The 13,444-nt window shown below is 49.3% G+C and overlaps 1 protein-coding gene across 1 annotated transcript in view; it reads right to left on the reverse strand.

Annotated features, from left to right (window-relative positions):
• Window positions 1-328: 328 nt before the first annotated feature.
• The window catches only part of PLRG1 (pleiotropic regulator 1), a 31,702-nt gene continuing 18,586 nt past the window's right edge, over window positions 329-13,444 (reverse strand). The window contains exons 9-15 of the mRNA XM_069976894.1: window positions 11,366-11,515; window positions 10,718-10,819; window positions 10,146-10,248; window positions 8,925-9,033; window positions 6,727-6,866; window positions 6,453-6,646; window positions 329-744 (exon numbers count right to left, since the gene is read on the reverse strand). Of these exons, the coding sequence (XP_069832995.1) occupies window positions 685-744; window positions 6,453-6,646; window positions 6,727-6,866; window positions 8,925-9,033; window positions 10,146-10,248; window positions 10,718-10,819; window positions 11,366-11,515 (858 nt within the window). The 3' untranslated portion in view covers window positions 329-684. The remainder of the gene's footprint in view (window positions 745-6,452; window positions 6,647-6,726; window positions 6,867-8,924; window positions 9,034-10,145; window positions 10,249-10,717; window positions 10,820-11,365; window positions 11,516-13,444) is intronic.

Below are 13,444 nucleotides of genomic sequence, written 5' to 3' on the forward strand. Positions count from 1 at the left end.
CGGAGCTCAGACGTAATCTAGCTGAATACACAAGCTGTGATATCGTTCCTGGACTACGGTGCGGAATTATCCGGAAGGAAGCAGCTGCTTTGTTTAGATAATGTTATAAAGCTTTCACCGCATTCAGTTACATCATCCGCAGCTTGGGCCAAAAAAATGGAAAACATTGATTGTTTCCTGTGTTTTGACTTGTTGGCCGTTCCTCGCAGCCGTGATCATAGCGAACGCCTTACATCTTACCCAAACAGACAAGGTGATAATTTATCCGCCCCGGATGACTTCAGAAGCTGACAGCATCTCGTCTTCCGCACAGACCATCATGCGACTGTCGCTTAGACAAAGGTTTTATTGGGACAAAAGAAATATAAAAACATTTTCTGAAAAGAACTATTGCTGGCGGCAGAGAGAGCGCCGTATGGATACTGTATGAGGGCGACATTCTCGGCACTTACCGCCGTCTATCCACATACATAGATACAGTCCACAAGTCTTACTCCCGGCATTGGGAAGCGCCAGCCTGTAATGGTTTCCTTCTCTCTGACGTGTGACGGCTTCCAGCGATGGAGGGATAGCCATAACAGGATGGACTCTGATACAATGATGAAAGACAAAGGCCGAACGGCTGAAACAGAATCCATGCTGGGTCACACGGTGAGAAACAGACGGAACGACAGATGCGGCTTATTAAAATCTTTTCCTTTTGATGATTTCGGGTTTCCAGTTGATTGGATGAGTTTCTTCAGACTGAAAGAGAGTAAAACAAGCAGATAAACAGGATAAGGTTAAAGCAGCTCGTAATGTGCGGCCGGAGCCAAGTCTAAGGATCCGGGATCGGTCTATTAACCCCTTAGAGCTACAACTTGTTTATGGCCAAAAAAACAGATACAGAAAAAAATAAAAAAAAAACCTGTAGTGTAAGCGGCCTGGGCGACATCTCATCCTATTGTCCCATCCAGTCCCCGTGCACATTTATAGGTTTCTATGGTTACAGACAACAATACACAGTGGAATGCTGCCGCTACGTCTTATCCCTGTCAGGCGGTGAGGGGAGAAACCTACACAGTCACGTGGCGCTCCGTCCAGAGTAACCGCCATGTGCAGCACAGGCAGCAGCTACATGGACTGACTCCTGGGAGGTCCGGGTAGGTGTCACATGCTGACTGCATCTCAGACACTGGCCTGCGCGTGACGATGGTCCATAGAGCTAACACAACAACCACAGAGGTCCGACAGATACTCAACTAGGTTAACGTCTGAAGAATTAGGGGACCGGTTAGTCCCTGAAGACTTGTACAAGCGCTTCCAACCAATATCAGACATCTGCTGGAAGATCCCATCCACCCCAGGGAACACGATCGGCATGTATCGGTGTATGTGGCCAGCAAGCATGGATTCCAACCCAAATCGGTGGAGAGTTCCTTCCACATACCCCAGACTAACAGCGGCAGCTCCTGTCCTCCCAGGAACGGCTGCGGGGTCCCACACCGGGGAAACACCTGACACAGTCGCATCAGCAGAAAAGGCTTCAGTTTTAGCGTCCGTACAGGAATTGGGTCCCCACTGATTGGCAGGCTGTTTCCTTCTCTGATGGTTTCCGTTTTTTGCTTCATTGACCAGACGGCCATTGGTGTGTAGATATTGTGGTGTGCAGCTCCCAGTAGCAGCACAGGTCGTCTCCTACAGATGTGAACCTGTATACACACCAGTATCCATCTAGTCAATGAAGCAGGAAACGGAACTTATCGGAGAAGGCAACCATCTGCCCATCAGGGGAGGCCCAATGCTGATACGGACACTAAAACTGAAGCTTTTTCTGACTATGCGACTTCCCTGGACAAAGTGCAGTTACCATCCGTGTTCCTTGTGGTGCAGAGCTGCTCGGCTTATTGCTCCCTCCTCATGGACCAGCAGCACACACACAGCGACATGACCCCCCCCCCTGTGGGACTGCGGGGGTCCCGATCAGTAAAACGGACTGCTGGAGGTCTCTCACCTGCCTCCGCGCGGTCCGATCGGCGATCTGCTACACTAAGCCTGCACAGGCAGGCTCAATGAGCAGATCGCCGATAACACTGATCAATGCTAGGCCTATGGCATAGCAATCATCATTGTAGAAATCAAAGTAATGTATGTACAAGTCTCCCAAAGGGACTTCAAATGTGTAAAAAAAAAAGTTAAAAACACTAACACACTACCCCAAAACCCCTCCCCCAATAAAAGTCTAAATCACCCCCCTTTCCCATTATATAAATAAAACATATAAAAATAAATAAACAAATAAACATATAATATATCGTAGCGTGCGTAATTGTCCGATCTATTAAAATATAACAAGCGTCATTGTGATCGGTAAACGGCGTACACGGAAAGAGGGAAAAAATGCGCGGTTACCGATTTTATGTTACATTATATATATAAAAAAATAATAATAAAAAGTGATCAAAACGTCCGATCTTCACAAATATGGTATTAATAAAAACTAGAGATCATGGCGGAAAAAATGACACCCCATACAGCCCCGTAGGTGAAAAAAATAAAACCGTTATAAGCGTCACAATAGGCCCATTTTATTTATAATTAATTGCCAAAAAAAAGGATTTCATTTAAAAAAAAAATATAACATTAGAGAATCTGTGTAACCTGCATATGGTTGTGTTCAGACCTATAGAGTAATAGTATCATGTCGCTGTTACCATATATGCAAAAAATCAGAGCGGCACTCCGTGACAGGCGGGTGGTGCACGAGGAAGGGAGCACAATCCCAACAAAATCCAAGAGAGCAAAAATCCCGGCAACTCACCACTGGATCATCATGTAGTATAGCTTTATTTCCATAAATCAAGTGTGAACATATTAACAGCAGCTGTTAATATGTTCACACTTGATTTATGGAAATAAAGCTATACTACATGATGATCCAGTGGTGAGTTGCCGGGATTTTTGCTCTCTTGGCTGTTACCATATAGTGCATTACGTAGACACAGGAACCCCCCAAACGTTACCATATTGCATTCTTTTTTGCGATTTCACCAATTTATTCCATCATACATGATATATTTGGGGTTCCATCATACATGATATATTTGGGGTTCCATCATACATGATATATTTGGGGTTCCATCATACATGATATATTTGGGGTTCCATCATACATAATATATTTGGGGTTCCATCATACATGATATATTTGGGGTTCCATCATACATAATATATTTGGGGTTCCATCATACATGATATATTTGGGGTTCCATCATACATATTATGGTAGAATGAATGACGCCATTACAAAGTACAACTATTCCTGTAACAAATAATCCCTTACATGGCTTATAGATAGAAAACAGAGTGCTGGAGCTCTTAGAAGGGGAGGAGGGAAAAACGGAAACACTAAGATCAAAATTTGCGCGGTCCACTGGGTCATTTTGGGCCTGGTCCTCAAAGGGTTAAAGAGGTTTTCCAGGATTTTTATGTTTTTTCAAAAATCATCTAGCATTATTGCCTAAGTCAAGACAAACCTCCCCATATACATTTTTCTTCTCTATCGGCTTCTCTTGAGATGAAAAAGCTCTTTTTATATCTTGTATTCTTTGTTTACAAGCTGCTCTGTCTGTTACATATGCAGCACACCCAGTGGCCAGAGTTGGATTTGCAGTGTATAACAAGCTGGAGGGTTCGGGTCTGGTGACAGAGTTTGATTTTATTTTTTTCCCCCCGTCTTAGGGCCCATTAACACAGAGTAAAAGAGGCGGAATTGTCCTCCGCAGAATGCCGCCAGCCTGCGTGTCATAATGACGCTCTATGGGAGGTGCGCCCTGCGGCATTCTGCGGCGGACAATTCCGCCTTTCTTACTCTGTGTTAACGGGCCCTTATTTTCCAGTGATGGCTTGTGCTAAGCATTCTGGGGATTGTATTTCCTCTGCAAAGAACAAACACTCAGGTCTTATACAAACAAGATGAATTTTCTAAGAAAATAATGCTCCACTGACAATACCTATTGACTCTATAGCTTCTAAAACTGCCCTGGATATCTGTATACATGTATTACCTAACCAAGTCTATAAATAATAATAAAACCAAATCTATTTGCTACAATATATTATTATTTATAGACTTGGTTAGGTAATACATGTATACAGATATCCAGGGCAGTTTTAGAAGCTATAGAGTCAATAGGTATTGTCAGTGGAGCATTATTTTCTTAGAAAATTCATCTTGTTTGTATAAGACCTGAGTGTTTCTTCTTTGCAGAGGAAATACAATCCCCAGAATGCTTAGCACAAGCCATCACTGGGAAATAAGATGGAAAAAAAAAAAATCAAACTCTGACAGGATGGGAGCCCTGATCAGTGAGCTTGGTTATCCCGACATTTACCATTGCTCCACAGGCAGAGGCTGGAGAAGCTGGAGGAACATAGACCACAACAGTTATCTGCCCCACAGAGCTCCTCTCCTCTCCACACAGACATAGGAGGACACCAGCAGCAGCTCTATCTATAGGGAAGTTCTCACTGACATCCCATGAGCCGTGTGTGTGTGTGTGTGTGTGTGTGGAGGGGGGAGGGGTGGCTGAGGACGGGGTGGAGATGATTCCTGTGCTGTGACAGAGAGCTATCAGATGGGCAGCAGCACAGACACACAGCACCCCCCTCCCACAGTGACTCGCACTGCTCCTGCTCTGGAAGGGACACAGCCTGCTGCAGCATTGTGTGATTCACTCTGGGGACGGAGAGACTGTGGATGTCTGTGCTGCTGCCGAGAGCCAATCAGAAAGCATCAACACCTGAGTCCCTCCCCCTCTCCACACACAGGACTCAGCAGCTTCCAGCTCTATCAGAGGACACATAGAGACAGGAGTGACGTCACCGAACCGGAAACACAGACACAGACGGTCCGGGATGTGACAGGAAGTCAGAAGCTCAGGAGCAGCCAAATCATGTGACCAGCTGGGGGATCGCCTAGAGCTGACAAGTAATGTTAGGGAAGTATATTAGAAAAGGCTTAACCTTGGTTAACCCTTTCCTAATACCAAAAATCATTTTTTCCTGGAAAACCCCTTTAAGTAATCCAGAGCTGCACGACAGAACTGACCTATTGAGTCCTACCCACCGTGACAAGCGCCTCAGGGTGACACCACCATCTTGCCCAGCTACTCATCACCTGGTTCCCAAGGATTACCACAGGAGCCTCATAGCAGTTGGGCCCCCCTCTCCCAAAAGAGAGAGACGGCCCAACCTCCGTGAACCCTTCGCCTAGGTGACACTGTACACTGATAAAATGAAGCAATTTTAGGGCAGAAAGAAACACGGACAGGTGTTATAGAGGTATATATTACATGTGCCGCATCTGAGCCTGTGGATGGTGCGGAGAACAGCACATAAAGCAACGGGGGTGAAAGGATCACTTTAAGGGCCGCACAAAGGTTCCAGTGATTGATTGGGTGGCCCGGCTGCAAGATTTATCAAGCTGTGTGGAGGCTTAGCGATCAGTAAGATCAGCTGCTTGGTGCATTACACACAGGAAAGGATCCATAAAACCATGTTCACTGAGACGTGCCGTACATTGGCCTGCCCTAGTGCGGTACATGCCCAGCACCCGCGTGTCTGGAACCTGGCACTACACTCGGAATACTCAGGGAATAATCTATACAATCTCCTGGGTCTGAGCACGTTTTGTGAGACACACGAGCAGCACAAATACTCGGAGACTATCAGGGATTATATAAGAAAAAGCTATCAAAATAATAAACCAAGCATAAAAGACGTGTGCCCGTTACGTCTCCCTCCCCCCGGCATAAAAGACGTGTGCCCGTTACGTCTCCCTCCCTCCGGCATAAAAGACGTGTGCCCGTTACGTCTCCCTCCCTCCCCCCGGCATAAAAGACGTGTGCCCGTTACGTCTCCCTCCCCCCGGCATAAAAGACGTGTGCCCGTTACGTCTCCCTCCCTCCCCCCGGCATAAAAGACGTGTGCCCGTTACGTCTCCCTCCCTCCCCCCGGCATAAAAGACGTGTGCCCGTTACGTCTCCCTCCCTCCCCCCGGCATAAAAGACGTGTGCCCGTTACGTCTCCCTCCCTCCCCCCGGCATAAAAGACGTGTGCCCGTTACATCTCCATCCCTCCCCCGGCATAAAAGACGTGTGCCCGTTACGTCTCCCTCCCTCCCCCCGGCATAAAAGACGTGTGCCCGTTACGTCTCTCTCCCTCCCCCCGGCATAAAAGACGTGTGCCCGTTACGTCTCCCTCCCTCCCCCCGGCATAAAAGACGTGTGCCCGTCACGTCTCCCTCCCTCCCCCAGCATAAAAAACGTGTGCCCGTTACGTCTCCCTCCCTCCCCCCGGCATAAAAGACGTGTGCCCGTTACGTCTCCATCCCTCCCCCGGCATAAAAGACGTGTGCCCGCTATGTCTCCCTCCCCCCGGCGTCCCATCCTTCCGATAAGACGGATACACACCGCAGTCTCATCTTCTCTGTAGACTTTCACCGTTTTATCGGCTTCAGCGGTGATTAATCTGCCCTCTGACTGATCAAAGGTGCAGGCGAATATCCCCGACTCGCTGTCCAGGGAGCCCGGCTGAACGGCAGCGTGGATCCTCTGGAAGTTGTAGCCGGTCCGCCAGTCCCACAGGTGCATGGTCCCATTATCAGCTGTAAGAGAGAAGGAGGAGGATGAGACAGGAGCCGCACCTCATACCCTTCCGCCGCCCGATGACTGTGATATACGGCACCTCCGGAGACCAGCACCCCCTCAGAGTTGACGGCTAAGGTGTTGATGATGGCGTTGTGACCGGACAGGTTCTGGATGAAGTTTCCGTCAGGGAATTTCCACTGCTTTATATTATCTGGTGACCCCGATGCAAAGGTGTACCTGGAAGAGAAGAAACGCCGGAGAGGTGACAACTACAAGGCAAGGACTGCGGCCCCACCACTTACTGTGTCACACGGGGGCCACTAGGTCCAGCTACGTCTCTTCAGTCCCCACAGTCACATGATCAGAGGTCTTATGTGATAGGATAACCACAGCTCCCCAATATCATACACCGCCAGCCAGTTACCAGAGACAGGCAGTACAGAGCCGCCTCAGGGGCCACACCAGCTCCCACAAGACCAAAGACCCACATCTGATGCTGCTCACTTAAAGGAGAAGTCCGGGGAAAATCTTTATGAAAGTTATACAAATCCCCAATATACACTTCACGGGAATTGCTTACTGCACTTACTACTGCATCAAGGCTTCCCTTCCTGAATAAAACGGCGACGTCACTTCCGGGATAACACGGCGACGTCACTTCCGGGATAACACGGCGACGTCCCTTCCGGGATAACACGGCGACGTCCCTTCCGGGATAACACGGCGACGTCACTTCCGGGATAACACGGCGACGTCCCTTCCGGGATAACACGGCGACGTCCCTTCCGGGATAACACGGCGACGTCCCTTCCGGGATAACACGGCGACGTCCCTTCCGGGATAACACGGCGACGTCCCTTCCGGGATAACACGGCGACGTCCCTTCCGGGATAACACGGCGACGTCCCTTCCGGGATAACACGGCGACGTCCCTTCCGGGATAACATGGTGATGTCACTTCCTGGATATAACATGGTGATGTCACTTCCCGGATAACATGGTGATGTCACTTCCCGGATAACATGGTGATGTCACGACATCCAGAGCTGTGCGGGCTGTGGCTGCTGGAGAGGATGATGGCAGAGGGATGCTCAGTGTCCCTCCAGTGCCCTGTGTCCCCCTGCCATCATCCTCCCCAGCAGCCACAGCCCGCACAGCTCTGGATGTCGTGACATCACCATGTTATCCGGGAAGTGACATCACCATGTTATCCGGGAAGTGACATCACCATGTTATCCGGGAAGTGACATCACCATGTTATCCGGGAAGTGACATCACCATGTTATCCAGGAAGTGACCTCACCATGTTATCCAGGAAGTGACATCACCTTGTTATCCAGGAAGTGACATGGCCATGTTATCCGGGAAGTGACATCACCATGTAATCCGGGAAGTGACATCACCATGTAATCCGGGAAGGGAAGCCTTGGTGCAGTAGTAAGTGCAGTAAGCAATTCTCGTAATAATCGTATATTAGGGATTTGTAAAACTTTTGGGGGGCAATACAATACTTTAATAAAAAAATTTTGCTGGACTTCTCCTTTAACTCTTACATATAGAGGCCAATAGCAATCATAGTTCTAGGTGGTTATTTGATAGTTTATTGGTGCCTGAAAGTGATATAGATTTGTAATTTACTTCTATTTAAAAATCTCCAGTCTTCCAGTACTCATCAGCTGCTTTACGTCCTGCAGGAAGTGGTGTATTCTCTCCAGTCTAACACAGTGCTCTCTGCTGCCACCTCTGTCCATGTCAGAACTGTCCAGAGCAGGAGAGGTTTTCTATGGGGATTTGCTGCTGCTCTGGACAGTTCCCGACATGGACAGAGGGGGCAGCAGAGAGCACTGTGTCAGACTGGAGAGAATTCACCACTTCCTGCAGGGCATGCAGCAGCTTATAGGTTGAGGAGTCTCACATAACACAAAGTGCCCATTCTCAAACTTTTTACTGAGATTTCATTGTAATAGATACAATCTGTAAATCTGTCAATTATCCGCTGGTGATTTCGGGGTGTTCAGCCGTCCGCTGGTGACATGTGTGCATGAAGTAGTGACGTCTTCTTCCCTGCCTGGAAACCTCGGCTTGTACAGTAATAGCGCAGAGGATCCTGGGACGTCACTACTTCATGCGCACAAATCAGCGAGAAATCCGCCAGTCACCAGAGGAGCGACCGAATCCGAAACAAGACACTGGACGGCAATGGAGAAGCCGTCTGTACGTTCTGCGTCCGATGCCTCCGGCCGTGCGCCAGGACACCGGGAGGAGGGATAGTATATTAGAGGTGAAGGCTCTTACTGTCTTGGATGTAACACGACGGCGCGGACGGATTTCTTGTGATTGGTTAAGGTGACGCGAGTCTTCCCGCCCACCATGTCCCACAGCCGGATGGTGGTGTCGTGGCTTCCTGAAAAACAACGAGAAAAGGACAATTAGAAAGAAAATCAACAAACGTTCTAAAGGCTCTAAGGGGATAGCCGCTGCCGACACACACACACACACTCTCTCCAGGGATAGCCGCTGCCGACACACACACACACACACTCTCCAGGGGTAGCCGCTGCCGACACACACACACTCTCCAGGGATAGCCGCTGCCGACACACACACACACACACTCTCCAGGGGTAGCCGCTGCCGACACACACACACTCTCCAGGGATAGCCGCTGCCGACACACACACACACTCCAGGGATAGCCGCTGCCGACACACACACACACACACACACACACACTCTCCAGGGACAGCCGCTGCCGACACACACACACTCTCCAGGGATAGCCGCTGCCGACACACACACACACACTCTCCAGGGGTAGCCGCTGCCGACACACACACACACACACACACACTCTCCAGGGGTAGCCGCTGCCGACACACACACACTCTCCAGGGGTAGCCGCTGCCGACACACACACACTCTCCAGGGGTAGCCGCTGCCGACACACACACACTCTCCAGGGGTAGCCGCTGCCGACACACACACACTCTCCAGGGGTAGCCGCTGCCGACACACACACACTCTCCAGGGATAGCCGCTGCCGACACACACACACTCTCCAGGGATAGCCGCTGCCGACACACACACACACACTCTCCAGGGGTAGCCGCTGCCGACACACACACACTCTCCAGGGGTAGCCGCTGCCGACACACACACACTCTCCAGGGGTAGCCGCTGCCGACACACACACACTCTCCAGGGGTAGCCGCTGCCGACACACACACACTCTCCAGGGGTAGCCGCTGCCGACACACACACACTCTCCAGGGGTAGCCGCTGCCGACACACACTCTCCAGGGGTAGCCGCTGCCGACACACACTCTCCAGGGGTAGCCGCTGCCGACACACACACACAGCAGTCAGTTATAAGGCAGTCGGAGAGGAGCGGCAGTCAGTTATAGGGCAGCCGGGCAGCGAGGTCTTCCTCACCTGCAGATATCACAGGATACAAACCACCACCTATCCGAGCGCGGCCAAAGAGCAAAGACAGTCAGACGGGCGCGGCGGGCTCACCTGTTATAATCTGCGGTTCCGCGGCCTGGCACCGCACGGTGGCCACCGCATTCGTATGTCCGACCAGTGTATGTACGCCCGCTTTTGTTCTGATATCCCAAATCTATAATGGGGGGGGGGACAAAACATCCAGTCAGAGGAGGATGCCGGAAGCTTTATGGTATCCAGCAGTAAGATCCCGCCTCTCAGTCACACTGCCATCCTGGCACAATGGACGCTGAACGATCCAGGCACCAGATCAGCCCCGTGGACGTTATCAGCCAGAACGTATTTCCATACTGATTTCCCAGGTGGATATAACGCTTCGTCTTGGACCTGGCGAGTCTGCGGCACTTTTATGGTGAGTCTAAACCCACATGGGATACAGTCAGAGCGACTACATTCTGGCCGTTAGAGTCTGTGGGGTTCAGACCTTTCCACGCCCGGATCCGCCAGAACCCCATTATGACAGGAAGCCGATGTGTTCGTGTACCGAGGGGTAAATGGTGACATGACCACAACCGGAGGTGCTGGGGGCTTCATAAGGGGACAGGGGGTCCCCACCCACTCGGGGGAACGGGGTCCTTACTTACTCGTGCTGTGGAATCTCTGCTGCAAGTGACAAGGACGTCAATGGTGGGATGTAAGTCTAAGCCATAGACCGCGCTTAGATGGCCGTGGTAATGCCGGATAACCTGGTCAGGGGACAAACAACAACATGTGAGCTCCGAGAGTGCGGCAGAGAGAGACAGCAGTAACCAGAGCACCGATCAATGTAAGAGAGACAGCAGTAACCAGAGCACCGATCAATGTAAGAGAGACAGCAGTAACCAGAGCACCGATCAATGTGAGAGAGACAGCAGTAACCAGAGCACCGATCAATGTAAGAGAGAGACAGCAGTAACCAGAGCACCGATCAATGTGAGAGAGACAGCAGTAACCAGAGCACCGATCAATGTAAGAGAGACAGCAATAACCAGAGCACCGATCAATGTAAGAGAGACAGCAGTAACCAGAGCACCGATCAATGTAAGAGAGACAGCAATAACCAGAGCACCGATCAATGTAAGAGAGACAGCAGTAACCAGAGCACCGATCAATGTGAGAGAGACAGCAGTAACCAGAGCACCGATCAATGTAAGAGAGAGACAGCAATAACCAGAGCACCGATCAATGTGAGAGAGATAGTAAAACTCATAGATATAAAGGATATAAGAAGGAATAAAGCTGCCGGCACTCACCTTATTATACTCCAGGTCCCAGCACTTCACCTGCTTGTCCTCCCCACAAGAGAACAGGTAGGGGCTGCGGGTGCTGACGATCACCCCCCGGACGGTGCTGATGTGTCCGGTCAGGGAAAGCTTCAACTTACCGCTCGCCAGATCCCAGATCTAAGAGAAGAAACAGAGTCACATCCCGAGTGGCAATAACGCTGTATGAGGAGGATACTGCTACGTATAATATGTGTGTGTGTGTGTATATATATATCTGTATGATAGGATACAAGAGGCAATAACGCTGTATGAGGAGGATACTGCTATGTATAATGTATTATTATTAATATATATATATATATATATATATATATATATATATATATATATATATATATATATATATATATACACACACACACACACACACACACACACATATACATACACTCAGCGGCCACTTTATTAGGTACACCCTGCTAGTAACGGGTCGGACCCCCTATTGCCTTCAGAACTGCCCCAATTCTTGGTGGCATAGATACAACAAGGTGCTGGAAGCTTCCTCAGAGATTTTGGTCCATAGTGACATGATGACATCACACAGTTGCCGCAGATTTGTCGGCTGCACATCCATGATACCAATCTCCCGTTCCACCACATCCCAAAGATGCTCTATTGGATTGAGATCTGGTGACTGTGGAGGCCATTGGAGTACAGTGACCTCATTGTCATGTTCAAGAAACCAGTCTGAGATGATTCTAGCTTTATGACATGGCGCATTATCCTGCTGAAAGTCGCCATCAGATGTTGGGTCCATTGTGGTCATAAAGGGATGGACACGGTCAGCAACAATACTCAGGTAGGCTGTGGCGTTGTAACCATGCTCAATTGGTACCAAGGGGCCCAAAGAGTGCCAAGAAAATATTCCCCACACCATGACACCACCACCACCAGCCTGAACCGTTGATACAAGGCAGGATGGATCCATGCTTTCATATTGTTGACGCCAAATTCTGACCCTACCATCCGAATGTCGCAGCAGAAATCAAGACTCATCAGACCAGGCAACGTTTTTCCAATCTTCTACTGTCCAATTTCGATGAACTTGTGCAAATTGTAGCCTCAGTTTCCTGTTCTTAGCTGAGCGGAGTGGCCCCCGGTGTGGTCTTCTGCTGCTGTAGCCCATCTGCCTCAGAGTTGGCCGTACTGTGCGATCAGAGACGCTCTTCTGCCTACCTTGGCTGTAACGGTTGGCTATTTGAGTCACTGTTGCCTTTCTATCAGCTGGAACCAGTCTGCCCATTCTCCTCTGACCTCTGGCATCAACAAGGCATTTCCGCCCACAGAACTGCCGCTCACTGGATGGTTTTTCTTTTTCGGACCATTCTCTGTAAACCCTAGAGATGGTTGTGCGTGAAAATCCCAGTAGATCAGCAGTTTCTGAAATACTCAGACCAGCCCTTCTGGCACCAACAACCATGCCACGTTCAAAGGCCTCACATCACCTTTCTTCCCCATACTGATGCTCGGTTTGAACTGCAGGAGATTGTCTTGACCATGTCTACATGTGATTGGCTGATTAGAAATTAAGTGGTAACGTGCAGTTGGACAGGTGTACCTAATAAAGTGGCCGGTGAGTGTGTATATATGTGTGTGTATAATGTGTATATATGTATATATATATGTGTGTGTATATATTACCTGTATAATAGGATACTGCTGGTGGGTTCACTAACAGGAGCCGAAAACAGGGGCTTCATGATGGTGACAACCTGGTGAAAATGATGGAATCTCCACACAGAGGATAGTCACTGAGACAGAGCAATAGCCGAGTATTCTGGGGTGTGTATTCTGATGTAGCAGAGCTATATGTGTATTCTGATGTAGCAGAGCTGAGTATATGTAGGAATAAGGTCATGGAGACGATACATTGATTCTGTTATACCAATAAACTTTCCCCCCTTTGTTGCATTAACCCCTTTATTGCCTCCGGCCACCAGGGCAGTTTATTAACATGAATTCTTTGTCCCCGTGTTTGGTTGTCCGGGGTGGGGGTCGGTATATGTTACAGTCCACTGTGTCCTATAAAGTGAAATCTCCTAATAC

The sequence above is a fragment of the Dendropsophus ebraccatus genome, chromosome 7, assembly GCF_027789765.1.
Source record: "Dendropsophus ebraccatus isolate aDenEbr1 chromosome 7, aDenEbr1.pat, whole genome shotgun sequence".
Classification (NCBI taxonomy): domain Eukaryota; kingdom Metazoa; phylum Chordata; class Amphibia; order Anura; family Hylidae; genus Dendropsophus; species Dendropsophus ebraccatus.